This window comes from Chrysemys picta, chromosome 13 (genome assembly GCF_011386835.1).
Source record: "Chrysemys picta bellii isolate R12L10 chromosome 13, ASM1138683v2, whole genome shotgun sequence".
Lineage (NCBI taxonomy): Eukaryota > Metazoa > Chordata > Testudines > Emydidae > Chrysemys > Chrysemys picta.
Window position 1 is genome coordinate 54,615,353 of NC_088803.1, and position 26,909 is coordinate 54,642,261.

The 26,909-nt window shown below is 61.7% G+C and overlaps 1 protein-coding gene across 8 annotated transcripts; it reads left to right on the forward strand.

Moving 5' to 3' along the window:
* Nucleotides 1-28: 28 nt before the first annotated feature.
* Nucleotides 29-26,161, forward strand: LOC101937669 (balbiani ring protein 3). Of its 8 annotated transcripts, none has more exons than XM_024108881.3 (22): nucleotides 29-142; nucleotides 7,512-7,652; nucleotides 8,780-8,920; nucleotides 10,140-10,370; nucleotides 11,339-11,497; nucleotides 12,203-12,346; nucleotides 13,800-13,967; nucleotides 14,298-14,441; nucleotides 15,443-15,586; nucleotides 17,147-17,290; nucleotides 17,958-18,104; nucleotides 18,568-18,699; nucleotides 19,181-19,312; nucleotides 19,804-19,947; nucleotides 20,986-21,132; nucleotides 21,694-21,843; nucleotides 22,125-22,271; nucleotides 22,362-22,493; nucleotides 23,397-23,525; nucleotides 24,076-24,213; nucleotides 25,410-25,550; nucleotides 25,987-26,161. In XM_024108881.3, exons 1-22 carry the CDS (start codon nucleotides 79-81, stop codon nucleotides 25,995-25,997), a joined length of 3,030 nt encoding a protein of 1,009 aa, XP_023964649.3. In that variant the 5' UTR covers nucleotides 29-78; the 3' UTR covers nucleotides 25,998-26,161. The 8 variants fall into 8 exon arrangements, with proteins under 8 accessions (XP_023964649.3, XP_065422438.1, XP_042698503.2 ...); XM_065566366.1 differs by having other exon boundaries at nucleotides 18,571-18,699; XM_042842569.2 differs by lacking the exon at nucleotides 22,362-22,493.
* The last annotated feature ends 748 nt before the right edge of the window (nucleotides 26,162-26,909 follow it).

Consider the following 26,909-nt stretch of genomic DNA (forward strand, 5'->3'; position numbering starts at 1 on the left):
CTGGCCCCGCCCCACCCATGCAGGGTTTAAATCCCCCCAGCTCAGCCTGAGTGCTCAGAGATAGCCCCTGACAGCACCATGAAGGCAGGTACCATCTTCCTCCTCCTGGGGCTCCTCACCCTGGGGAACACCGAGAAACACGGTGAGTGGTTTGCCTTGTTCCTCTGGCCCAGGGCAGCCAGGGTGGGGGAAAGAGCAGTGTGCCGTCGTGGTGCGATGCAAGCCATGGCGCTGGGGTATCTAGAACCCAGCAGCGGCTTGGCCTTCGATGGCTGGGTAACGAGGAGCTCCATAGTCCTAGCCCTGCGTGGCGCTGACGTGGGCTCAGAGGAGGAGCCGCCACATGCTGCCCATGGAAATCCACCCTGCTTCCAGGGCTGCCTTTCCGGCTGGGCCCTTGCCCAGGGACCAGGCCATGCATGCTGTAAGATCTGCCCGGAGCACACTCAGCACGTGCAGTACGCAGCCCCAGTGCACGGCCATGCACGCGCACGCAGGTATTTATATCTGTAAGTTGCAGGTGGACGAGCGAGGCCAGGGTTTGAACACCTCAGTCCCGAGCCGCCCACCCCCAGGACTGGCCATGCTGACAGCTGCTGTCAGCTCTGGGTGGCACTGCACCAGTTCTATCTGGTAAGGCTGGTTTTTAAGAGGCCCAGACATTTTTGCCACCTGGCTTCACCCCCTTCTCAGAGCAGGGACCAGCACAATGCTGTAAACACGGGAGCTCTGTCCACACTCCAGCTGCCAGCCCGGCTTTCCCAGCCCAGCTGCACCGGGGAACAGGCTCTTCTGGGTTTCGGAGGGAAAGAATTGACTAAACAGCAGTGGATTTCAGACTCAGCCATGCTAACGTCTCCAACGTGAAACGACTAAGGGTGGCTGCAAAGCCTCTGCTCTGTAACCGGTGCTGGCCCTCAAATGGACAACAAGCTAGCTGTCCGGCCTGCAACTCCTGCTGCAAAAGGAGTCTCTGGCCAATCAGGTCTCTCTCCGCACTCTCCAGGTGAGACAGGGACTAGAAAGCCAGACAATCCCCAGCCCAGAATGCTGCCCGAAGCCTGGTAGCAAGACTGCTAATACATCTATCAAATCGGGGGTGGTACGTGTGACTGGAGAATAGCCAAGATAATGGCTGTATTTAAGAAAGGGGGGAAAAGTGATCCTGGAAAATACAGCCCCTTTAGCCTGACCTCTGTAGAACATAAGGGTTTCGAACAAATTGTGAAGGAAAGAATAAAGACGGGGAGGTAAATGGAAAATGGGATAAAATGCTCCAGGGGTTTACCAACGGCAGATTGTGCCTGACTAACCTGGTGTCTTTCTTTGATAAGAGAACTGATTCTCTAGATGATGAAGTTAATGAAGATATCTCATCTCCTAGAACTGGAAGGGACCTTGAAAGGTCATCGAGTCCAGCCCCCTGCCTTCACTAGCAGGACCAAGTACTGATTTTGCCTCAGATCCCCAAGTGGCCCCCTCAAGGATTGAACTCACAATCCTGGGTTTAGCAGGCCAATGCTCAAACCACTGAGCTATCCCTCCCCCTAATCTAATCTAGCAGGACGTCAGTAAAGCATCTGACAGGATGCAGCTAGTTAAAGTGGAGAAAATGGGATTAGCACAAGAACTGTGGTGTGGGTGAGGAGCTGACGATAGGGGAGATGACCCCGAAAGGGGTTGTGTTGGAAGGGGGAGGGCCGGGCTGGAGGGAGGTTCTTGGTGGAGCTCTTCTAGGAGCAGTCTTGGGACCAATCTTATTTGATAGTTTGATTGGTGACCTTGGCACAGAAAGCAGGAGTGAGCTAATGAAATTGGCTGAGGTCACAAAGTTGAGACATTTTGTTTCAAATGTAGCTCCATTTAACAAAAATAAAGGTAAAAGCCACTTGGAAAGTGAAGGTTTTGCTCCACCGGAAATGACCGTTTGTGTGTGTGTCTTGGCCACTGAACTGAAAGCTCCATCCTTCGCCCAGCGCGAGAGTCAGAGGCAGCGCCACAGCTGAGGGGCCGGGTTCTGCTGCCCCTGATGTTGGGGGAGCAGGATCAGGCCCTTCCATCTCCTGCGCGCATCAGACCTCAGCCAGGCAGCAGGTTCTTCCGTGGCAAAACCCCAGGGAGACCCACAGGCACTGGGGTGAACGCTGAACATCTCCGCTCGACCCTGGGAGAGGCAACGCCGGCCTTTCACTGCGGGCTGTTTGCCTTCGACGGGCGCATCGCCCCAGGCTAGGAGCAACTGATGCACAGCAGCCCAGTCACACATCTGCAACAGAAGCACGTTCTGCTCTGCTGCGGCTCCCCGCGGCGCAGGCCCGGGACGGGCTGGGTTAATGGGCTGAGGGCATGGACATGATGGGGGGCTTTAGAATAGTTCATAAATATTCACCCGTCTAAACCTTACAGCAACTCCCTGCAGCTTCGTGCTGTGCCTCCCTTCTCTTGGGGTAATGACAGTCCTCTCCAGCAAGAGCCCCCAGCTTCGGGCACTTGGCCTCGAGGATCAGGCCAGGACCTGCATTTCCAGGCTGGGTGGGGAGAGCGCAGCAAGGACAGCTGCTCCCCTCCCAGCAGGGCATTCCCTGCAGAACAAGGTTCAACAAGGACAAGTGCAGAGTCCTGCACTTAGGACGGAAGAATCCCATGCACTGCTACAGACTAGGGACCGAATGGCTAGGCAGCAGTTCTGCAGAAAAGGACCTAGGGGTCACAGTGGACGAGAAGCTGGATATGAGTCGACAGTGTGCCCTTGTTGCCAAGAAGGCTAATAGCATATTGGGTGGATGTGACGAACTGGGACTGTTCTTGCTGGGGTGTGTGAATGCTGACAGGGGAGTGTGACTAGGATGGTCTGCATCGGGGGATGGGAGCCGGCCCAAGGGAACATACCTGAGCTTGTAACACGAGAACCCAGGAGGGGGTTGGAGGTCAGATGACTCCGGGGCCCGGGAAACTGAACAAAGGCTGTGGGAGGGGTCGCTGAGGGCAGAGTGCTGGAAGGAGGCTGGAAGGAGGCTGGAGAGATGGCTGGGAGGCAGAGATGGCTCTGACCCCCCAAGGGGGTGGGCTGGCATGCCCTGGGACCCCAAGCTGGACCTAACTGAGGGGGGCCCTGTTGTCTGTGCCTGCAAGACCTGTCTTGGACTGTATTCCTGTCATCCAAATAAACCTTCTGCTTTACTGGCTGGCTGAGAGTCATGGTGAATCGCAGGAAGCCGGGGGTGCAGGGCCCTGAGTTCCCCAATACTCCGTGACAACTGGTGGCAGCGGTGGGATCTACTGCACCCCGTGGACGGCGCTTCCTGCAGTAAGTGACTGGGGAGCAGTAAAACGAAGGGGGATTGACGGGGACCAGGCCTGCTGAAGAGTGGGAGAGAGACGGTTATTACCCCTGGGAGTGTGTGACCAGCGAGAAGGACTTTTGCAGTAACAGGGTCCCCCGTGGGATCGCAGCGAGTGGTCCCAGGGGCGGAGGAGTCTGCAGCTCGACCCTGGCAGAGAGGTGGTGACCTCGAGAAGGGCTGGCACACTAGGGGTCCCCCTGGGAACTGTGGGGAGCTGTGAGCACACAGGCCGGTGAGTGGCCAGCAGGAAGATGTATGCCAAGCGGCTTAAGAGCGACCTGGTGGAGCTGTGCAAGCAGAGGCGGCTGCGCATTGGGAGGCTCACCAAAGAACAGCTCATCGCCCAGCTGGAGGCGGAAGATCGCGCGAATGAACTGATCCCTGTGTCTCAGGGAAGCAGCCTGGCAAAGGCAGCGCAGGCACCAGTGTCTGTCCCAGCTGGGAGTGGTCAGCCGGCTGCTGAGGGCTTCCCGAGACCCCTCCTTCCTATGCCTAGGGGAAGGGTGGGGAGGAGCCCAGCAAATACCGAAGGCGCCGTGATCCCCCCGGCCAGCAGGGGGTCCCCCCGGCGAAGCCCGCCGGCCAGCAGAGGAGCCTCCCGGCGACGTTCGGCATCCGGGGAGCGGAATTGGCTGGAATGGGAGAAAGAGCTAAAACTGAGGGAGCTGGAGGATCGTGAACAACAGAGACAGCATGAAGAGAGACAGCGTCAGCATGAACGGGAGGAGAATGAGAGACAGCATCAGCATGAACGGGAGGAGAAAGAGAGACAGCATCAGCGTGAACGGGAGGAGAATGAGAGACAAAGACAGCATGAACTGGAACTGGCGAGACTGAGGGGCAGCGAACCCCCGGCTGCGGTGAGTGAGGGGGGACCCAGGACTGCACGGAGCTTTGATAAGTGCATCATGGCCCCATACAAGGAGGGGGAGGACATGGATGACTTCCTGGAGGCCTTTGAGACGGCCTGCGAGCTGCACCGGGTGGATCCCGCGGACAGACTCCGGGTCCTTACCCCCTTACTGGACCCCAAATCCGTGGCATTGTACCGCCAACTGGGAGAGGCAGAGAAAGGGGACTACGAACTATTCAAAAAGGCCCTGCTACGTGAGTTTGGGCTGACTCCTGAGATGTACCGGGGAAGGTTCCGGAGTCAAGATAAAACCCCTGAGATCTCATATCTGCAACTAGCCGTCCGCATGGAAAGATACGCCAGCAAGTGGGCTGGTGGGGCCCAGACGAAGGAGGACCTGATTAAACTGCTGGTACTGGAGCAACTGTATGAGCGGTGCCCATCCGACCTGAGGCTGTGGTTGGTGGACAGAAAGCCAGAGAACCCGCGACACGCCGGGCAGCTGGCTGATGAGTTTGTAAAGAGCCGGTCAGGGGGTGGCAGGGAGGAGCCCCAAAGGAACAGGCCCGCCGCGATGCAGAGAGAGAGTCACCCTGGGACCTCCCAAAGGGGGAATATTGGGAATCCCCTCCCCCGGGAAATGCCCAGCATCAGGGACAACCGACCGGCTCGAGGGGACCCACAGGACATGAGCTGCTATTACTGCGGCCGAAGAGGCCACGTTCGGGCCCAGTGCCCCAAGCTCAAGGACAGACTGAGCAGACCGAACCCGCATAGGGTTAACTTGGTAGAGGCCCAGACGGACGAGGGGCAGGCTTCTCACGCAAGAGGGGCTGGCAGCTTATCAACTGCTCAAGAGAGAGAAGGGCCCCAGGCCAGCTCCTCTAGGGGGCTGGATGCCCCAGACTCAGGGTTTTTGGTTTATACGGTGGGCGCGGGGCTGTCCCTCCGGAGAGAGTACCTTGTTCCCCTGGAGGTGGATGGGAGGAAGGTCAATGGATACTGGGATACGGGCGCAGAGGTGACGCTGGCCCGGCCCGAGGTGGTGGCCCCAGATCAGGTGGTGCCCAACTCCTACCTGACCCTGACGGGGGTGGGCGGAACACCAGTCAAAGTGCCCGTGGCAAGGGTACACCTGAAGTGGGGGGCCAAGGAGGGCCCCAAGGATGTGGGGGTACACCCGTATCTGCCCACTGAGGTATTGATGGGGGGGGACCTGGAGAACTGGCCAAGCAACCCCCAAAAGGCACTGGTTGTGACCCGCAGTCAGAGCCGGCGAGGGGCCCTGCGCCCTGGCCTTGGGGGGGGTGCCTTGCCTGAGGCGCAAGACCCTAACCTGGTGGGGAGGGAACGCCCAGGGACGCGGCTCAGGGAGGCTGCAGCTTCGGACCCAGCGGGCGAGAAAGAGCAGGTGGCCATCCCTGTCCCAGCTGCTGAGTTCCAGGCCGAGTTACAGAGAGACCCCTCCTTGCGGAAGATAAGGGACCTGGCCGACCTCAATGCGGTACAGACCATGGAACGAGGTGGCCGGAAAAGGTTCCTGTGGGAGAAGGGGTTCCTGTACCGAGAATGGGCTCCCCCAGGGAAAATGGAGTCAGGGGGGATCAGGAGGCAGCTGGTGGTACCCCAGAAGTATCGCCGCCAGCTGCTGTGCCGGGCCCATGACATTCCCCTCTCAGGGCACCAGGGAACCTGGCGTACCCAGCAGAGGCTGCTACGGAGCTTTTACTGGCCTGGGGTCTTTGTTACTGTCCGACAGTACTGCGGATCCTGTGACCCCTGTCAGAGGGGGAGGAAGGCCTGGGACAAGGGGAAAAGAGCTTTAGGACCCTTGCCCAGCATAAAGGATCCTTTCCAGAGGGTGGCCAAGGTTAAAAGGGCGGCTCTAAACCAAGAGAGCCCAAAGCACAGACCTCCAGACTGGAGCGCTGGGAGAAGACCACAGCCCAGTTGGAACCCCAGAGGTATGGGGGTGGGAAAAGGGCACAGGCCGCATAAACCTTCCCACATGCGAACTGCGAGTGCCATCAAGCACCCCCGACCTAAGGGGGGGCGTGGAACGGAAGGGGCCTGGTGTAATTCTCACCAAGGAACTGGAGGGATGCGGGGGCATCCATGGGAACGGGGGTAGGTTCGAACTTCCCCAGGTCACTGGCTAAAGTGACCCTGCTCAGTTCGGTCTCGAAGGGGGGAGAGATGTGACGAACTGGGACTGTTCTTGCTGGGGTGTGTGAATGCTGACAGGGGAGTGTGACTAGGATGGTCTGCATCGGGGGATGGGAGCCGGCCCAAGGGAACATACCTGAGCTTGTAACACGAGAACCCAGGAGGGGGTTGGAGGTCAGATGACTCCGGGGCCCGGGAAACTGAACAAAGGCTGTGGGAGGGGTCGCTGAGGGCAGAGTGCTGGAAGGAGGCTGGAAGGAGGCTGGAGAGATGGCTGGGAGGCAGAGATGGCTCTGACCCCCCAAGGGGGTGGGCTGGCATGCCCTGGGACCCCAAGCTGGACCTAACTGAGGGGGGCCCTGTTGTCTGTGCCTGCAAGACCTGTCTTGGACTGTATTCCTGTCATCCAAATAAACCTTCTGCTTTACTGGCTGGCTGAGAGTCATGGTGAATCGCAGGAAGCCGGGGGTGCAGGGCCCTGAGTTCCCCAATACTCCGTGACAGTGTATAAGTAGGAGCATTGCCAGCAGATCGAGGGACGTGATCAATCATTCCCCTCTAGTCGGCATTGGTGAGGCCTCATCTGGAGTATTGTGTCCAGTTTTGGGCCTCACACCACAAGAAGGATGTGGAAAAATTGGAAAGAGTCCAGCAGAGGGCAACAAAAATGATTAGGGGGCTGGAGCACATGACTTATGAGGAGAGGCTGAGGGAACTGGGATTGTTTAGTCTGCAGAAGAGAAGAATGAGGGGGGATTTGATAGCTGCTTTCAACTACCTGAAAGGGGGCTCCAAAGAGGATGGAGCTCGGCTGTTCTCAGTGGTGGCAGAGGACAGAACAAGGAGCAATGGTCTCAAGTTGCAGTGGGAGAGGTCTAGGTTGGATATTAGGAAACACTATTTCACTAGGAGGGTGGTGAAGCACTGGAATGCGTTACCTAGGGAGGTGGTGGAATCTCCTTCCTTGGAGGTTTTTAAGGCCCGGCTTGACAAAGCCCTGGCTGGGATGATTTAGCTGGGAATTGGTCCTGCTTTGAGCAGGGGGTGGGACTAGATACCTCCTGAGGTCCCTTCCAACCCTGAGATTCTCTGGCTCTGTGACTGTCTCCTCCAAGTGACATGGGCTCTTGTCTCTTGCACGGCCACAGCTAAGGATGGTGAGTGTCCGGCCGAAATGAAGGGGCCCGCACGCCCCCCTCAGGCCTACTGTCTCTCGGACGAGTCCTGCCCAGGGAGCGAGAAATGCTGCAGCGAAGGCGACAGGAGAGTCTGCGTCCTCCCAGATTCAGGTACTGGCTGATCCCCTACGGGCGGGCAGGAGAGTCTCTTCAACCCCGTCCCAGAATAAAGCACAAGGTGTGTGTGTGTGGGGGGGGGGGCTGACGAGACAAAAGGCAGCTCTAGCACCATCACAAGGGGGTCTCTGCACAGAGGCATAGCGGCCGGTGGAATTCTCTGCCTGGATGGCGCTACCACCTGTTAAGATTAGGGTGATCAGCTCTCAGGCTTCAGGGCATATGCTGACTGCTGCAGGGGTCAGGAAGGCGCTGCTGAGCTGTACTAAAGGGGGCTCTGTGGGGAGTGAGGCCATGAGCCCTGCACCAGGCGCTGGGAACAGAGATCCTCAGGGCTCTAGGAGAAACGGCTGCCCACAATCAGCCAGAGCCAGGCCCACCCTGCGATGCCCTCATCGGGGCTCTGCCAGAGCCCCCAGACTACAGCAGCTCCTGCCACGTGGCGTGGGGGGAGCCTGACACTGTGTCCTGCCAGCTGAAAAGTGAGGTGCGGGGTTTGGCTCTGGCCGTTTGGTCACAATAACCCGCTCCCTATGATGCAATGTAGTCATTGCCTCATCTCCTGGCTCACAGTCCCCAGCTCCCTCCCAGCCTCTGCAGGGGAGGCAAAGGGAGACGTGTCCAAGCTATGCTAGCCAAGGGGCAGACTTCTGCTTCTGCAGAATCGGTGTCAGCACACCCTGCAGGAAGGAGAGTGGGGGAACCCATCCAGTCTGGAAACGGCATCTCTTCTGATACAGGCCACAGCTTCCCTGGACTTCAGGCCCCCTCCTTCCCGCCCTTGGGAGTTGCTGTGCTCTGTTGTGTCTGTTCACGACATCACCATGCCCGTTAGAACGGCTGTGGTTACTCACACAGGTGTGCTACATTTTCACACTGCACCTGGTGCTCATTCTGTAGCCGCTCCGGCTGCTCCAGTGAACATATCACACACACCAGGAACTCTTCCTTAGCAGCAAAGTGACAGGCGCTCTAGGGAGATCGGCAGCTCCACAGAAGGGCATTGCATTGCCATATACCTGCCAGGCCTTGCCTATTTGACCGAGCGATCCACACCCCAGAACTGGGCCGTAAGTACACATGGCTTGACAAATTCCCTGTGCTTTTCCCTTCTCTCCCAGTGCACCCTGGGTATTGTCCCAAGCCAGACCCCGGCCTGGTCACCATCTGTCTTGTGAGCTGCTCTGACGACGCGCAGTGCTCCATGGACGAGAAGTGCTGCGTTATCGGCTGCCACAGAAAATGCACCAAAGCTGAGCCAGGTAAAATGCTGCGAAGTAACTCAGGGGGCTAGCGGCAGGCACCATGGCCCTTTTCTCTGGGCCTAGCACGGTCCCTGCATCAGCCTGGTGCACAGGCTGGATTTCCAAACCAGTGAGGTCATGATAACGTGGACATTTCGCACTTACAGCTGTGTGCCGCGTTCGTGCATTCAGTCACGGCAGCTGGCCGCTCATGTGGCAAATCAGGCACGTTTGCCAACCCACTGACCCAATTTGCATGTGAAAACATGGTCATTGTGACATGACCTGGCCTTGCAGCTGTGTGCCTGAACCCTCTGGAAATTGCTCCCTCGCCCCTCGTCCCGGCCTGCTAACCACCCCCAGGGCTCCACTGCAGGGAGGAGTGAGAAAAGCCTTTTTGCAGAATAGCGCATGGCGGAGGCAATGCAATCCAGACTCTGCATGCGCTTGGGACCTCCCATCCCCTCCTTGACCAGGACTCTCCAGTGAGCACAGATGGAAAGGCGGGGCGGGGGGGATCACTGCAGCAGCCCTGTGGGGCAGAAAAGGCCTGCGCCCACGGGAGGAAATCCCCCCTCCCCCCCGCTGCAGAATTCGATCTGGGTAGATAAATGCCACTGCACGCTGGCAAGGCCTCCACAGCCGCTGGGACCTGGCCAGGCAGGCCCCCTCCCCCCCTGCAGGCAGAGAGCCCAGCCGGGCGTGATCAGAACCCCCAGCCCAGCCAGCTGCTTTCGCACAGGCAGAACTTCAGTCCCGAGCAGCCCCGTTGCCTCAGTGGAGCTACCCGGGTGCTTGAAGTGACGCAGGTGCCAAGTGCTTTGCTGGGCCTGGGCCTTGGGCAGCAGAACCCAAGGAGCTGCCTAGCCAGGCAAAATGCCCAGCGGGGGAGGCCCTTGGCCTGGGCTGATAGCGACTAACGGAGGCTTTTGCAATCCGCTGAGCGCTGTCATGCAGGAGAGATGGGTCAGTATGACCCCAGTCCTTATCTGGGTCCAAAATCCTGCAGCTCCCCAGCCAGGGCGGTTTGATTAGAACCAACAAGGAACAAGCCTCCGCACCAGCAGCTTCTGGGAGCCAAGCATCTCCCACACAGTCACGCCATTCTGCACCTGAGCCGGCCTGGCCAGGGCTTTCCCCCCGGCAGCCGACAACCCCTAGATGCTTCTCAGGCCAGGGTGAGGAAGGCCCTGCCCGTTCGCCGACTCGGTTACACTGGACTCTGACTCTTTTCCAGCCTCCCCTGGTGTTTGTCCCAAGAGGAAAGTGCTGCAACCATTTGCTCCTTGCAACAACAAGTGTGATACCGACAGGAGCTGCCCTGCGGAACAGAAATGCTGCTTCACCGGCTGTGCCCTTGACTGTGTCCCCCCACAAGCAGGTGCCCTCAGCACCGCCCCGCCGCCTGCCCAGTCCGGAGAGGGCTGGGACTGGACCAAACAGACTCCAGAGGGAGGCAGTGTTCCAGGTGAAGAGGGGCCAGGACTCTGAGTGCACGGGGAGGCGGGGGGGTTGGCCCATTTCTCACCCGATCTCCCCACGCCCTGGAGAGTCCCTGCCCTTCTGCAGTGAAGCTGGGCCCTTCCAGCCCTGGGAGGGGCGGTGCCGCAGTGACTGGGTCAGCTCAGGAGCAGCACAGGCCTGCAGCCAGTGCTGGGTGCAGCCACCACCGTCCGTCAGTAACGGGTCAGGTTGCCAACCCTCCAGGATTGTCCAGGAGTCTCCAGGAATTCAAAATTAATCTTGAACTACAGATGATGTCCTGTGGTGAAACCTCCAGGAATACGTCCAACCAAAATTGGCAACCCTAGTAACGGGCGGAGGGAGACCTGTGCTTTACAGGCCGTTTTGAACAGCGCCTCTGGACTGCAGCCTTGTTAGCCCAGCAAGCACCTGCACTAGCCGGAGGGGTGTTCTGAGCTCGCTGGCACTTCCTGTGTGCTGGGAACAAGGGCCCAGGGTTATTTCTTGAGCCTAGACCGGAAAGCTCTCTCCTGCTGTGCGAGGGGTCACTGTAACTAGGCGGTAATTAGCCAAGGCGACTGGCGTGAGAGCGGGGGCTGCGTTAGGAGCCCGGCATTCGCTACCAGGCTCGCTTGGACCGTCCCCCCGGGCTGTGCATTTGCAGGAGCTGGTGTGTGCAGAGATGGCTGCACACCAGCCTGCCAGCTTGGTGCCCGCCAGTGCCAGGATCGCGGCGGCAGTGGCGGGTGCAGATCCTCGGTGATGCACGTAGCTGGTCTTTTGCATGCGGCTCTTTCGGAAGGAAAGTGCCTCAGTGTCTCCACCCGAGAAACGAGCGATGGGTGCCTGGGGCTAGCTGAGCGCCATGTACAACCAACATGGTGTTATTGCCACTAGTACAGGAAACTCAGCGGGGGGGGGGGGTTCTGTCACCCCCTGGCAGTTGTTCCTAGGGCCCCATTTCTGTTGCAGGGAAGCCTGGGATGCCAAGGAAACGTGGCACCTGCCCACCCAACCTCATCAAGTGTCTCTACACGGAGCCCCCTCTGTGCCTCAACGACAGCGACTGCCGGGGACGGCAGAAGTGCTGCTACAACATGTGTCGGTTCCGCTGCGTGGACCCGGAGGAAGGTACCAGAGACGGCGGGCGGCGCCACTCGTGGTGTCAGCGCAAGAGCTAGGCACAGAGTTACTGGGGCAACCCCCCCCCCGGTTCACCGGGTGAGGGCAAACGGTGGCACCCTCGGCTGCGCCCAGCCCCAAACAAATCCCCACAAATCGCCTCTCTCCCCATCCAGCACCGGGCTCATTCCACTGTGTAGCACAGGGATCCGCATCCTGCCCTCCAATGCCCCCGTCTTCGGGCACTGCTACTGAGAGCAGCTCTTTTATCCCCGGGGGTGCCCCAAAGACCTGGGGAAGAGCCTGCGGTTAACGACCTGCCCTGGCTGCAATCCCTGGCAGGCAAAGGTCACTGGCCTGCATTGCCCGCTGGCACTGCCTCAGCCATTGGCAGCAAATTGGTTGAGGGTGGCACAAAGTGGGCATGGATTAGGGTAGAGGGAAGGCAGGGAGAATGAGTGCTGGGCCGAAATTGGGGAGAGAGGAGCTTGGGCACAGGGTTAAGGCAGGGGGCTGAGAGCACCAAGGGCAGGGGGGCGAGGGCAGGGGGCAGCCAGGGCAGGGGGTGAAGGCAGGGGGTGAGGGCAGGATGCAGCCAGGGCAGAGGGCAGCCAGGGCAGGGGGTGAGGGCACGTAGTTCTCTTTCCTCCCATGGGGATGTCATCTGCCCACCCCGCATCTCACATCTCTGCCCTGTGACCCCTTGTGTTCCAGAGAAACCCGGCATCTGCCCAGCTGAGGCCCCAGAGGGCAGCTTTGATCCCTGCTTTTTCCGCTGCTCCGAGGACAGGGACTGCCTGGGAAGCGAGAAATGCTGCCTCCTGAGCTGTGGGGCCGGCTGCCTGGAGCCCGTGCAGGGTAACGTGTCCTGACCGTGGCAGCCAAGTACAGAGCCCTGCGCTCGCAGCCAGGGGCCCCCGGCCACCCTGAGGACTCCACCCCCAGACCTGCTCTGAGAGATCCTGACTTCCCCAGGCCCCGGGGCTCAGATCTCAGCGGAGGCTGGGCTAGAAGTTGCTGCTCTGGGTGGGACGCTCTGTCCACCAGGAGCTCTCAGCCGGGGGCCAAGAGGTGGCAGGTGCTCGGGACAATGGCTGAGAGCGGAGGGGGGCAGTGTCTGTGGGTGCAGGCAGGGCTGGCGAGGGGGGAGACAGGGCCAGAGCCGGGGGGAAGACGGGCTGAGCAGAGAGGGGCAGGAAACAGGACCCCAGGACGACACCGAGGCTGCAGTGCTGCCCTGCCCCAGGCTGCAGAGCCCCCAGCCCGCAGCAAGAGGCGACCCAGAGGCCCCAGCCAGGGGTTCGCCGCTGCCACAGACCCGCCCTTTGCCGTTTTGGGGCGGGACTTAGGAGAACACCTGGGAAAGAGCGAGGCCACTGGACAGCGGCTCGGCAGGTTTGGGGTCTGCGGAAGGACGGCAGACGCTAGGCCCAGCAGCGTTGAACCCCAACCTCTCCCCCCCAGCCCTGACCCTCTGGGGCGGGCTGGCGATGTTTAGCCCCCAAGACAGGCAGCCCGGCTCAGACCTTCCCCAGTGCCAGGCTCAAGTTTAACCCCTCGCTTCTGCGGCACAGACAGGGCAGCCTGGGCAGGGGGCCGAGGGCTGGGGGGCACGTCCAAGGAGGCACTGGCATGAAGGAAAGGCCCCGCAGCTGGGTCCGTGAGGAGAAGCTGCAGGGGATCCCAGCCCCAGGGGTCCCACCCAGAGAGGAGAGGTGAGGGGGAGTGAGAGCTTTGGCAGTTCGCCCCGTCTGGGAAGCCGCTCAGAGACAACAGCCCGGGGGCCCTGTGCTGGCCTTGTGCGCCCTGCCAGCATCTGGTGGCAGCCCTGGAGCAGGGACACTCTCCCCCAGGCACCGTTAAACCCTACTGAGGCAATCGAGGTGCCTGGAGAAAGGCTCTCGGTCTGGGTCTCTGGAATACTCCGAATTCCTGTGGTGGAGGGTTGCCTGGTCAGCACCGGGCCATTAAAAGTCCGGTCGGCGGCGCAGCGGGGCTAAGGCAGGCTCCCTGCCTGTCTTGGCTCCGGGCGGCTCCCGGAAGCAGCGGCATGTCCCCCCTTCAGCTCCTATGCGTAGGGGCAGTCAGGGGGCTCCGCACACTGCCCCCGCCCCAAACGCCAGCTCCACAGCTCCCATTGGCCGGGAATTGGCGGGGTCTTGGAGGTGGGGCATGGGCATGGGCAGGGGCAGGGCAAGGGTGTTCAGTTTTGTGGGAGTCGAAAGTTGGCAGCCCCACTCTAGCGCCCTAGAGGCTCCTGCCCTGTGGACATCTCTCGGGCTCCCACGAAGGGTCTGTTCTGGGCCCTCAGATATCTGCCAGCTGCCAGTCCAAGCGGGTCTCTGCGACGTCTACTCCTTCCGGTACTTCTACAATGCCACCGCCCAGAGGTGCGAGCAGTTCTTGTACCGCGGCTGCAGGGGAAACGCCAACAACTTTAGGACAAAAGCCGAGTGTGTCCAGGCCTGCGCAGGCCACGGTAAGGGAGAACATTCCCACGCAGCTGGCTCTGCCTGGGGGGGCTCTGCGCCCCTGCCCCAGGATACCAGGGACACCCCTGGCAGGGCTCTGCTCACTGGAGTCAGTGGGTCCTGGGGGGCGAGAGGGGCTCAGGCCCTGGGAGTCTGGGCTGGAGTTGGAAGCGGAGGTGAGGCCAAGAGCTGGAGCAGGGCCCAGGGCGGGGAGATGAAGAGGAGAGAGGGGGCCGATGTAGTGGGGAGACGGGGCCCTGGCTCACTCCCCCATGGAGCTGGGAGGCGTTGCTGCGTGTGGGTGTCTCAGCCGCCCGCGTGACTGTTCTGTGCCCCAGAGAAGCCCGGCGAGTGCCCAGCCGTCGCGCAGGGACAGGCCGGTGCCTGTGACGAGAAATGCCGCCGCGACGACGACTGCCCGGGTTCCCAAAAGTGCTGTGGGAACGGCTGCGGCTCTGAGTGCACCTCAGTCACCCCAGAAGGTGAGAGCTGCTTGCTGCTGGGGAGGGGGGGGGCTCACAGGTGTTTCCCTCAACGCATGCACCCCCGAGCGCCCCCAGCTCCCAGGGAGGGCAGGCTGGACTCTCGCTGAGCACTCTCCTGGGGTGGCCAGCAGGGTGGTGAGGGCCACACGGTTCTCCCCGGCCTCCGGGGGAGTCACACCCCGGCTATGGAGCCAGGGCAGCGGGACTGTGCTCCGTGCAAGGGAGTGGGGAGCTGGCGGGGGAGGGGGCAGGTTGCTGGGACTCTCCTTCCCGAGGTGCTCCCTGTCCCCGAGGCAGGTGGACATGCGAGAGGCCAAGACCAAGCAGGGGCAGGGGTTGGGCTAGGCCAGGGCCAGGGCCAGGTCGGCCCATTTCCCGCAGGGACGCCCCTATCCCCACCCGGGGCTGCAGGCCCAGGGTCTGATGCCCCGTGACTGTATATCGCAGTGAGGCCCGGAGTCTGCCCGGCATGGAGGTTTTTGTTTTAATAGTTTCTCTAATCTCCCTGAGCATTTCACAGTCACTATCACCATCCTGGTCAGGTGGTCGGTAATATATTCCTACTGCTACATGCTTATTATTCGAGCATGGAATTACTATCCATAGAGATTCTGTGGTACAGTTTGATTCATTTAAGATTTTTACTTCATTTGATTCTACGCTGATCCCGGGATGAGCCGAGTACAGATCTCCACAGGGGCTGACGGCCGCCTGCCTGAGCAGGGGCCGGGCCCGGGGCTCGCTCAGTCAGGAGCCAGAAGCCCCGTCCCATAAACCTGCCCTGAATGATGCCAACTCCCGGCTGGCCTCAGAGACTCTAAGACTGGCAGATCCTTAACATGGACATGGGGCCTTCTCTCCACAAAGAGCGCTGGTGCAGAGGCTAAGGGCGCAAGGGGACAGCGGGTGTGGGGTCTACCTTCCTTCCTCCCCTACTCCCCCCCTGCACTTCAGTGAGCGGGCCGGGTCTGACTCCGTGTGGCTGTTGGGTGTTGCAGTGAGGCCTGGAGTCTGCCCGGCATTACCAGGAGGAGCCGTCGGTGCCTGTGAGGAGAGATGCCGTTCTGACAGCGACTGCCCGGGCGCCCAGAAGTGCTGCAGCAACGGCTGTGGCCTGGCCTGCATGGCGGTGACACTTCTCGGTGAGAGGCAGCGGATCCCCGTGCAGGGCCTGTCGTGGATCAGTCCTTAGAAAGGCACATTCAGATCCACGGGTGGATTTTGAACCCGCTGTGTCCAGGGGACATTCAGCTGGCCCCGCTGTGCCCCAGACTTGTAGGGACCCATCTGCCCAGCACAGCCAGAGACCCTGCACCCAGCCCAGAGCTCCTGGTGGAGCTAGAGCAGACCTTGTAGAAAGAGACGTTCAGACTTGAGCTAACGCCCAGGTGACAGAACCCACCACCCCTCTAGGGGAGCAGTTCCCTCCCTGCTCCTTGCTTCTAGCCTGGACATGTGGGGCCCCAGCTCCCAGCCACTGCTCTCAGCTCCCTCTCCGTGCAGACAGCTGCAGACCGTGACCGAGTCACCTCAACCTTCTGGAGAAACTAAACAGATGGAGCTTCTGCAGTTGCTCCCTGCAGGGCAGCCTCCAGCCGCAGACGCGTTCTCTCTGGCTCATCTCTGCCCCTTCCCAGCATGTCCGCCTGTCTACAGTGAGCGGTGCGTCCCTAGCCATAGACCGAGACCACTGGGCGCTCGGGGACTCGCTTACTGCTGGGGCTTGGCCTGCGAGTTACGCGGTGCACACAGAGGTGGCATGGCCCAGGGAAGCCTCCTTTTAACATTTTGGCAATGTGTGCCCCATCCCCAGCAAGCCTCCTCTAGGGCGACCATTTTATAGGGTGTCACGGAGTGGGGGGAGACCAGGCCCTGCACCCCCGGCTTCCTGCGATTCACCGTGACTCTCAGCCAGCCAGTAACACAGAAGGTTTATTTAGATGACAGGAGCACAGTCCAAAACAGGCCTTGCAGGTACAGACAACAAGATGCCCCCCGTTAGGTCCATCGGGGGGGGGGGGAGGGCAGGGAGGCCACAGCCCCATCTGGGCTCCCTCCATTTTCCCAGCCAGCTCCAAACTGAAACTCCCTCCAGTGTCTCCCTCAGCCTCCCCCTGGCTCCTCCCCCAGCCTTTGTCCAGTTTCCTGGGCAGAGGTGTCACCTGGCCTCCACCACCCCCCCCCCCAGGTTCTCATGTTACGTGCTCAGGTCTCCTCCCTCAAGGAAAGTCTCCCACCCCCAATGCAGACAGTCCCAGCCAAACTCCCCTGCAACCTTCCCAGGTCAATACTCCCACTCAGTATTCAAAGAACACATCAAAAACATTTCCACTTCATCACATCAGGACAGTCCCAATATTCAGGCCTTTTCTTATATAGGCGCCTATTACCCTCCACCCTCTGTCCCGAACTTTCACGCTTTCTATCTGTCACCCTGGCCTCCCCCCTCTGTGATGTCCGGCCGGGGTGCTGGCGGGAGCTGATCCGCATGTGCGCAGCCATTTGCAGACGGTTTGCTCCTGAGCTGCCCGGGCTGGTTACCCTGCTAGGACTCCGCTGTCCTGGGCAGCCCGGCTCCCAGCGGAGGGACAGGCCAGGGCAGAGGGCGCAGGATGGATCTCTGAGGGAGGTGGGCACTGATTTCTCCGGCCCCTCCCTTCCCAGCGCACTGTGTGTCTCACCCTTTGGCTGCTCTGTTTCAGTGAAACCTGGCGTGTGCCCAGCCAGAGGCCCAGGGGCCAGCGAGGAGCCCTGTCTATCCCCCTGCGCCCAGGACAGCGATTGCAGAGGAACCGCCAAGTGCTGCCCCCTCGGCTGTGGCCGCACCTGCCTCGCCCCTCAGAAAGGTGAGTCTGCTGCCCGCTCTGAACGCGCTGAGCCCGGCCCCACAGGCAAGGCTCCCTAGACTCACTGCTGAGCAGGTGAGAGGCATCCGGGACATGCAGGGAAGGGCCAGGACCCACCGCAGAACCACGCCCTGAATGATCCCCGCTCCCCAGCCAGCAGCTCAGACTCGGGCCATCGTTCCCACAGGGAGCTCAGTCCCAGGGGCCGGGGATGGGGCGTGGGGCACAGAGCGCTGGGGGCGAGGAGGCAGAGGACGTGGGCCTAGAGAGCTGGGGACTGGGGGCCAAGATGGAGCAGAGTGAGGACAGACAGGGCAGGAGCGCTGGCTGCAGGGAGGGCACATGAGCTGAGGCCGAGAGGGGACTGGCTGCTGAGGGCAAGGCCTGGGGGAGAGGACTGGACGTGCCAGGGCCCAAGCCAGGAATGGGTCAAAGAACAGAGAGGGGCGACCTCTGAGAATGCAAAGGGCAAGGAGAGGCCAGGGAAGGTGTCAATGCAGCAGGCCAGGGGACTGGTTCTGGGCCACCCTTCAGGCCTGGCCCGGCCCATTTCCCCAAGGATCCCCCTGCCTGCCGCCCCATTCCCGCATGGAGTCGCTGGGACTGGGCTGGGGCAGCTCTGTGACTGGGCAGGGCCTCACCGCCACGCGCCCGGCCTGTGTTCCAGAGAAACCGGGGCTTTGCCCAGCATTTAAAATCAGAGATGAGGGGCCTCCCCTGATGCTGTGCCAGCAGGACAGCGACTGCCACAAGAGAGACAAGTGCTGCAGGATGGGCTCCAGCTACGTCTGTGCACCGCCCTCCCCCACGGCAGGTGAGACAGAACGTGCCCGTGTGGGCTGCTCCAGGTGCACCCCATCACTCCCTCCCAGGGGCCGATGGCTCGAGGGCCGTTTCCCAGTTCAGAGGCTGGGATCCTCTGGAGCCCGGGACCTTTATGTGTGGGGGGGCAAGGGCACCAGGAGGCGGAGCAGTGAGGGACTAGGGGGACAGGCAGTGAGCAGAGACCTCTGACAGCATATGGGGAGGGTGGGGTGCCTATGAGGGGGGCTGAGAAAAGAGGCAACCGGGCCTTTTCCTCCTAAGATACAGTCCTGGGAACGAAAAGGTCTCAGTGCAGGGAGTGGGGAACAGCTGGAACTCAAGGGCAGAGGCTGGATGGAGGAGAGAGCAGGGTCTTTTGTCAGCCCCATTCCCCTCATCCCCCCGATACCAGCTGGAGCGTTAGGGTTTGTCGGGATGGGGCGTCACTGCCCTGTGACCGCACTGTGTTGCAGCAGAACCCGGTGCTGGCCCAGCCACCCCCGAGGGGCACAGTGGGCAGAGATGCCGCAGTGACCGGGACTGTCCGGGAGCAGAGATGTGCTGCAGCCATCGGTGCCGCGCAGAGTGCCCCGCGCAGGGCGAAGGTAAACCCCACGCTGTGCCAGTGGCAGCAGGAATCCGAGCTGTGACCATCCCTCGCCCCCGTCGGTTTGGTACTAATGCTGCCCACAGCCCCAGCCTTCGGCCAGTCGCCTTCTGGGGGGCAGAACTGGACTCTGGGGAACGGCAGCTCCCCTCCTGGTTGGTGAAGAGGGTCACTCCAGGGAGCTGCAGGGGTTTTAGAATGGGGCAGCACCCAGGGGCAGGGAGATCCTGGCTTTGCCCATCATTACCTGGCATTACGGGGCATGGAGCTGAGAGAAGGGAAAGGATAACGCTGGGCAGGGAGAGGGCTAAGTGTGATGAACGGCGCACGGAGCTAGCGGAACGGGACAGGCACCAGGGTCCTTCTTCAGTCCTGGTTCCCTCGGGACACCCCCTTCCCCATGGAGTTGTGAGGCTACAGCTGGTGCGGCTCTGGGCCCAGCCGGGGTCTCACTGCCATGGCGCCATTCTGTGTAACAGGGACCCCCACATCTGGCCCAGCCACCCCCGAGGGGCATGGTGGGCAGAGATGCTACAGTGACCAGGACTGCCCGGGAGCAGAGAGGTGCTGTAGCCATCGGTGCCGCCAGGCGTGCCCAGCGCAGGGCAGTGGTGAGTTTCCGTGCCCGTGCTGAGGGAATGGCAGCGACTGCTTGCGCTGGGAACACACTGACAGGACCGCGCAGGGGGTGGACAGGAACAGGGGCTAGAGTGGGGGTAGGCAACCTATGGCACGGGTGCCGAAGGCGGCACGCGAGCAGATTTTCAGTGGCAGTCACACTGCCCAGGTCCTGGCCACCGGTCCAGGGGCTCTGCATTTTATTTCATTTTAAATGAAGCTTCTTAAACATTTTTAAAACCTTATTTACATTACATACAACAATAGTTTAGTTCTATATTACAGACTTCTAGAAAGCCAGCATCCCACACTCCCCACGTCGGCAGCACCCGGCTCTTAGCACCCAGCCCTCCACCTGATCACAGGCGGCTTGGGCCAGCGACGCTCCCTTCCCCGGTGGGCTCAGACCCCTCCCTCATCCCCTGGCCTTGCCTTGGCCTCCCTCTTGCCAGCTCCGTGACTGCCCCGGCCTCTGTCTGCCCAGGGAAGCCTGGATTCTGCCCCGTGCGCAACGGGCTCTACTTCAGCTATGACTGCGACGCCAGATGCCAAGGGGACGGCGAGTGCCCCGGGGCCCAGAAGTGCTGCCTGCGCGGCTGCGACCACGAGTGCTTGGCCCCTTCTGAAGGTAGGAGATGGTTCAGGTTGCACCTGGGCAAGGCCGGGGGGCGTCTGTGGCCTCCCAGCAGGGCAGTGAGACGCTGGTCCTGAAGGAAGCCCCAGCTACTGCTACAGGGGAGAGACAGAGCAGAGCCAGTCCCTGCGGGTTTGTTGGGGTGTCTGGGATATGCCAGCCTGGCATGTGCCCAAGGCTCTCAGACAAGCTCCCAGGCATAGGGCCCCGGAGCCACCATATCTGTGCAGAGAGACAGGGCTCAGGGACCCCAGGGCTCAGCCTGCAAAAACAAGTCACCCCGTGACTGTGACATCACGACAGACCGACCAGTGACGAGTCAGTCGGGAGCGTGACATCACGACAGACCGACCAGTGACGAGTCAGTCGGGAGCATGACATCACGACAGATCGACCAGTGACGAGTCAGAGGGGAGTGTGACATCACAACAGAACAACCAGTGACGAGTCAGAGGGGAGCGTGACATCACGACAGACCGACCAGTGACGAGTCAGAGGGGAGTGTGACATCACGACAGACCAACCAGTGACGAGTCAGAGGGGAGCGTGACATCACGACAGACCGACCAGTGACGAGTCAGTCGGGAGCGTGACATCACGACAGACCGACCAGTGACGAGTCAGAGGGGAGTGTGACATCACGACAGACCGACCAGTGACGAGTCAGTCAGGAGCGTGACATCACGACAGACCGACCAGTGACGAGTCAGAGGGGAGTGTGACATCACGACAGACCGACCAGTGACGAGTCAGTCAGGAGCGTGACATCACGACAGATCGACCAGTGACAAGTCAGAGGGGAGCGTGACATCACGACAGACCGACCAGTGACAAGTCAGAGGGGAGCGTGACATCACAACAGACCGACCAGTGACGAGTCAGAGGGGAGCGGCCGTCTCAGCGGTGGGGCTCAGTGACCTAGGCATAGATCAGCAGCGCACCAGGAGAGCCAGTGGATCTGGTGGGGAGGGTGCTCGTCCCGTCACACAGACCCCTGTGAGCCCCCTCACTCCTCTGCCTTCTGCTTTGCAGAGAAGCCCGGCATCTGCCCCCTGACAGACGGGACAACGTCCGATTCCCCCTCGTGCAAGTCCTCGTGCGCAGAGGACAAGGAGTGTGCAGGGGACCAGAAGTGCTGTGACAGTGGGTGTGGCCGGACATGCCAGGCCCCGGAGAGAGGTAACTCGAGCAGCAGGGCTGGGCTCCCCTCACTCCAGCATGAGGCTGTCACCCCCGTTAGCATCCACTGGAGCCCCCTTGCCCCGCCGGTGCATCCCCAGCAGAAAAGGGTTAACGCAAAGGGTTAATGCTCTGTGCTGTGATGGCCAGCGGCTGTGTGCGAGGGAGGCCGAGGGCAGCTGGAGACCTCCCCCCCCCCCCACGCCAGGTGCTGCCTGTGCTCCAGTGCGCCGATGGGCCAGGAGCCCCCGCTCCAGCACAGGGGTGCCCGGCGCAAGGTGTGGAGACGTCTGCTAAGCAGCTGTTCCCCAGGCTTTGGGCAGCGATGGGTGGTGGGGAGGGGAGCTGCAGCCCCCTCTGGACTCCAGGGCGAGGCTGGAGAGCCAGGTACCAGCAGAGGCAGCACTAAGAACCCCCCAGTGCAGCTCCAAGAGGCCAGAGGGTGCAGGAGAATGGCCTGGCTGGCTGTGCCATCGCCCTAAGGAGGGTGTGGTGGGTCCCCACTGTGACACCCTCTATCCAGCAGCCTCCAAACCTGCCCTTCTCCCCCCCTCTCGTCAGAGAAACCTGGCGCGTGCCCAGCGCAGAAGCCCTGGCAAACACTGGTGCCGTGCAACGAGGAGGACACCTGCGCTCATGACCGGGATTGCCCCAGGCAGGAGAAGTGCTGCTTCGCCGGGTGTGCCATGCACTGCGGCCCCCACTACAAAGGTAACCAGCTAGGCTGCAGCGACACCCCCCAGAGGGACCAGCCCCATTCGTCCGGGGCAGACTGGCAGTCCAGGGAGAGAAAGGGCCCTATGCCAGGGCAGGGCAGAAGAGAGAGGGTGGATGGGGGTGCAGGAGCCAGGAGTGAGCTTGGGCTGGAGGGGGCTGAGAGTCTGGTGGGGACCCTCCCCCATGGGCAGTTCTCATTACAGGCTGATATGGAGGGTCCCCTGCCTGCCACGGAGGGGTTCATTGTCCCTCTCTCATCCCCTCCCGCTCCCCAGAGCATCCCGGTGCCTGTCCCAGGGCAAAGGCCTGCAGCGACCCGACGCAGCGCCGGTCAAACCAGTGCCTGGACGACCACGTGTGCGAGAGACACGAGAAGTGCTGCGAGACGGGGTGCCGCCGGGAGTGTGTGGCCGTGCGCACAGGTACGGGCACGCTCCCTTCCCCGGCCCTGGGCTTCCCTGGGCTCTGCGCACCCCTGTGATCAGGCGTCCGGGCCCCCTGCTGTCTTACAGAGAGCGAGGACAAGTCTGGGGACGGCACCACGGGCCCCTGCGTGGACGAGTGCAGGGCTGACGAGGAGTGTCCCAAAGGACAAAGATGCAGAAGCAGTGGCTGTGGCCGTGTCTGCCAGGAAGTCTCCCGAGGTCAGGCTAGACCTAGAGCCTGGGGGCAGCATGGAGTTTGGGCCTGCACAGGCCACGGACCAGCATGCAAAGGGGCACTGCTCGGGTGGGGCCCCATGCCAGGGAAAGGAGAGTTGGTATCGCTGTGCATGGGCAAGGGAAGCTTCCCTCTGCAGTCACTGCTCACAGGCCGTGCAGGGCTGATGTGAAGGTCTAGCCCTCAGCGTCAGGCCCTGCCCTGCACGTCAGCACTGACCGAGCCCGCCTCTCCCAGGGCCCAGACGTCAGCGTCTCTGCCAAAGCTGGCAGGGGTGTTTCTTCCTGGCCAGGACCCTCGTTCCTGCTTGGGTCGAACTCTGTCCCAGCCAGGTTCTGTCCTGCCCTCGTGCCTGAAGTGCGGGAGGCGCTGTGCCTGACATCAGTCCCGTGGCTGGATTGCTCCCCGGGCAGGGGATGGTCTGTGCTGGCCGTGTTGTTGGTGCTCATTTATTCTGGTCGTTTGGGGCTGCTGTGTGTTTATCCTGGAGAAGGCTGGTCGGAGCAGCGCCCCATGCATGGGGGAGGTTTGGGGTGGCCCCTCGCTCCTGCAGGAGCTTGTTCCAGTCTGGGGCCAGCCCCAAGGCAGTTCTGTCTCCTGCCCAGATGAGCTTTACCCTCCTGGGGCGGCTCCATCCCAGCCTCATCCCAGCGCTCTAGGCTTGGTTGGACGTGCAGGGCCCAGGCCCTGAGCACTTTGAAGATAAGGCCTGGGGCTTTGAAGTGGAAGGGCCCCTTCAAGGGTCTCTGGGCACCCAGAGGGCAGCGCTCTGGGGCCTTCCGTCACCCTGGTTGGGCCAATTCCCTCAGGTCCCCTGTTCCCACATGGAGTCGCTAGGCTCCAGCAGGCCAGGTGTCTCATGGGCACGTGGCCGCTCTGTGTTGCAGGCGTCTGCCCGAGGCCCCTGGGCTTTGGGGCGTGCGTGGAATTGTGCTTTGCTGATGTGGAGTGTCCCAGGGGACAGAAGTGCTGCAGCAATGGGTGTGGCCACGTCTGCATGACGGCAATCACCGGAGGTGAGCTCAGGCCAGGTCAGCCCTGCCCCAGATGCAGGCGCTCCCGTCCATGCAGGGCCCAAGGATGTGCCCCTAGCCGAGCAGGGAGGAGGGGTCGGGTCACTCATGGAAGGGGCAGGACCCCAGCCCCAGTAACCAGCCCTGGGTGATCCCGCTGCCCCCCAGGCCCAGGAGCTCAGAGTTTCTACTCAAACTGCTTCTCTCCTTCCTGAGCCCTCTTCCCACAGGCAGGGCCGGCTCCAGGGGTTTTGCCGCCCCAAGCGGCGGAAAAAAAAAAAAAAGCCACAATCGTGATCGGCGGCAATTCAGCAGTAGCTCCACCGTGCCGCTTTCTTCGGTGGCACTTCGGCGGCAGGTCCTTCCCTCCGAGAGGGACCCAGGGACCCGCCGCCGAAGAGCCCGATGTGCCGCCCTCTCCCCTTGGCCGCCCCAAGCACCTGCTTGCTGAGCTGGTGCCAGGAGCCGGCCCTGCCCACCATGGGGAGCTCCCAGCTCCAGATGCCAAGGGCTGGAGGCTGAGCCCATGTCCTGGGGCTGTTCTGTGTTCCAGGGAGACCTGGCCTGTGTCCAGAGCCCCAAGGGAAAGGCCTTTGTGTGGAGCGATGCCGGGAGGACGAGGAGTGTCCCAGGGGGAAGAAGTGCTGCAGTAATGGGTGTGGTCACGTCTGCATGTCCCTGATCTCTGCAGGTAAATTTAGTCCCTCAGTATTAGCGTCTCCAGAGCTGAGCCCTGCCCCACACGCGGACTCTGGGCTCTTGGGGCAGGGCCCGTGTGTGGCCAGCACCCAGCCCCACAGGGCCCTGGCCTCTCGGTGCCACCACCAGACATTGCGACATTATTCCTCCTTCCCTCCCCTGCCGCACGCACCAAGAGCTTTTCTGTGAGGAGAACAAGGGCTGGGAGGCTGGGTAAGACCGGTCCTGCCCAGCACAGACAGCTGGGTCCGCTGGCATCTCGCCTCTTTGCCGCAGCGTTTGTGGGCCTGCCGTGCCACCAGTGTCACGGGCGGGGTCTGGGCGGATCCTTCGGAGATCTGCAGTGAGAAGTCAGCAGGATTTGGGGAGCCGGGGGGGCCTGTCGGGGTTTTATGGACACAGACACTCTACAGCTCGGAGGGGGAGCTCCAGCCATGAGCCAGCTCACCCCGTCTGGAGGAGTCCAGGTGCCACACAGACGGGTGGCTTCTCCAGCGGCAGCAGAGGCCCTTTGAGGGTGCGTCTCCCGTCAGGAAGCAGCTGAGGGAGCCTAGCAGTGAGCCACCCCTGGGTGCTCCCATGCACACCCCCATCCATCCTGCAGCTCAGGCCATGACAGAGGTCACCACTGGCCTTCCCCAACCTGGCAGAGTTCTCACAGCTTAACCCCCTCCCTCTTAGGGTGAAAGTCTCCTGCCAGCTGGGACCTTCTCCTGCCCGGCCCCCATCGTGCATCAGCCTGTGGCTAATCAACCCCTTCCCCTTCTCCTGCATCCCCTGTGGCTGGAGTTACTGTGCCCTAGAGAGTAGCTGGAGGGACCCAATCTGCGGCTGGGGGGGTGCTTGGCACCTGGGGGCAGGAGGGGCAGTTTGCAATGTCACTGGACTCCCTCCTCCAGCTGCTTCTCCCCATCCCAGCCCTGGCTGCCCCTTGCTCCCCATTGCCTATCACAATGCGCCCAGGATGCGGAGGGCCCGTCCTGGCTCCGCTGGGAGCTGGCACCAGGGTGTGACGGCCTCAGCAAGGCCCAGCCAGCCAATCAGAACATGGCTCTGGGCAGTCAGGGTCCCCAGCCAGATCCTAACCAACCCCCGGGTGCTGGGATCCGTGGGTGCTACCACGCGACTGGGCCCACCAGCTCCCTAGCACACCCCCGTACAAGGCCCTCTGGTCTCCTCCTGCTGCAGAGAAGCCTGGGACCTGCCCACCGGACCCAGCGAAGTGTCGACACACAGCCCCCCCGGAGTGTGACAGTGACGGCGGGTGCCCTGGGAGGAAGAAGTGCTGCTTTAGGACGTGTGCCATGCGCTGCATAGACCCAGAGGAAGGTACCAGTCATGCAGCCAATCACTGTGCACGGGGGTGTAGGGCCAAGCGAGCGCTCACGGCTCTGGCTGCACCGGGCCCGTTGGGAGGGGTGTGCCGCCCCCGGCTGCTGGCACAGATCACTGCACCGGCCTTACTCCTATCCAGGGCACCAGGCCCTGCTTCACCAGGGCAGGACCCGGGTACCTGGCCGCTTCCCAGCTTTCCTATGGGACAGGGAAACTGGGCAGAGGGTGGTGCGGAGCCTGACGCTCCCCCAACACGTGGGTCCCCCCCAGAGCTGGAATGGGGCTGGGACAGGGTCCCCAGGAGCCTATGGGAAGTGGGGTGTTCAGCAGAACGTGGGGCAGGGAAAGGGGTAAGTCTGTGCGCAAAGCTTGGAGAAACGTGTCCCGTAGCCCGCCCATGCTGTGAGCACTGAGCTTGTTTGTGTTTCAGATGCTGTATAACGAGCGGGCCCAGCGCTGCAGGAGCTGAAAGGAAGCCACACCTTTATCACGGGACAGCCCATCGTTAGAACCCCCTCGCTGGCCCGGCCCCCTCCCGCCTGCTCTGCCCATGTAACCTCCAGACCACGACAGACTCCCCAGCAATAAAGCGAGTGCCGGCGCCAGGCCTGAGTCCTGTGTTCCCTGCCGAGCTGGGCTTTCCAGCCACGAGCCCGCCCGGCGGGTCCCTCTGGGCGCAGCTGAGAAGATGCCAGATTTCCTCAAATCCGCCTTGCTGGAACCACAGAGCGGAGCCACTGCCAGCCCCGGGGGCGGAGACATGGCTCCTGAGACCCAGCGCCAGCCCAGCCCTGCTGAGCTGAGGGAAAACGGCGCCCTGGGATGAGTCCTGCCCCCTTATTCAGACTGAACTCAAGCCACTCGCTGGCTCTGTCCCCAAGTCCCACCTCCCGAGCGCCTCCCATCCCGCTGCCCTGGGGCTCCAGAGAGCCCCCGTAGCTGGGGGGGGGGAGCAGAGCGCTCTCCCCCCAGAACCCAGGCACTCACTGTAGCTCTGCTCCAGCTCTGCTTCCCGCTCCTCGTCCTCGTCCCCTCGGCTCCCCAGCTCGGGCGCCAGGCGGTGTCAGAGCTGAGCCGCCTCGGTTATAAAACCGACCGAGCCCAAGTAACCAAAGGCAACGGGCCTGTGCTGGGGGCTGCCCATGGGCCCCCTGAGGCTTGAGCTCCCCTGGAAGCGTCAGGCCAGGCAGCAGCACTCAGCCACCCTACAACAACCCAGCAGCAGTCGCAGGACAAAGGGGGTGTCCTCCAGGGACATCAGTGGCTATGGGCAAGGGGGGCAGTTGTCCCCTCCAGACTTAACTAGGGCTGTAGGCTCCATTATCTCTTTGCTCCCCCACCGGACTAGGGAGA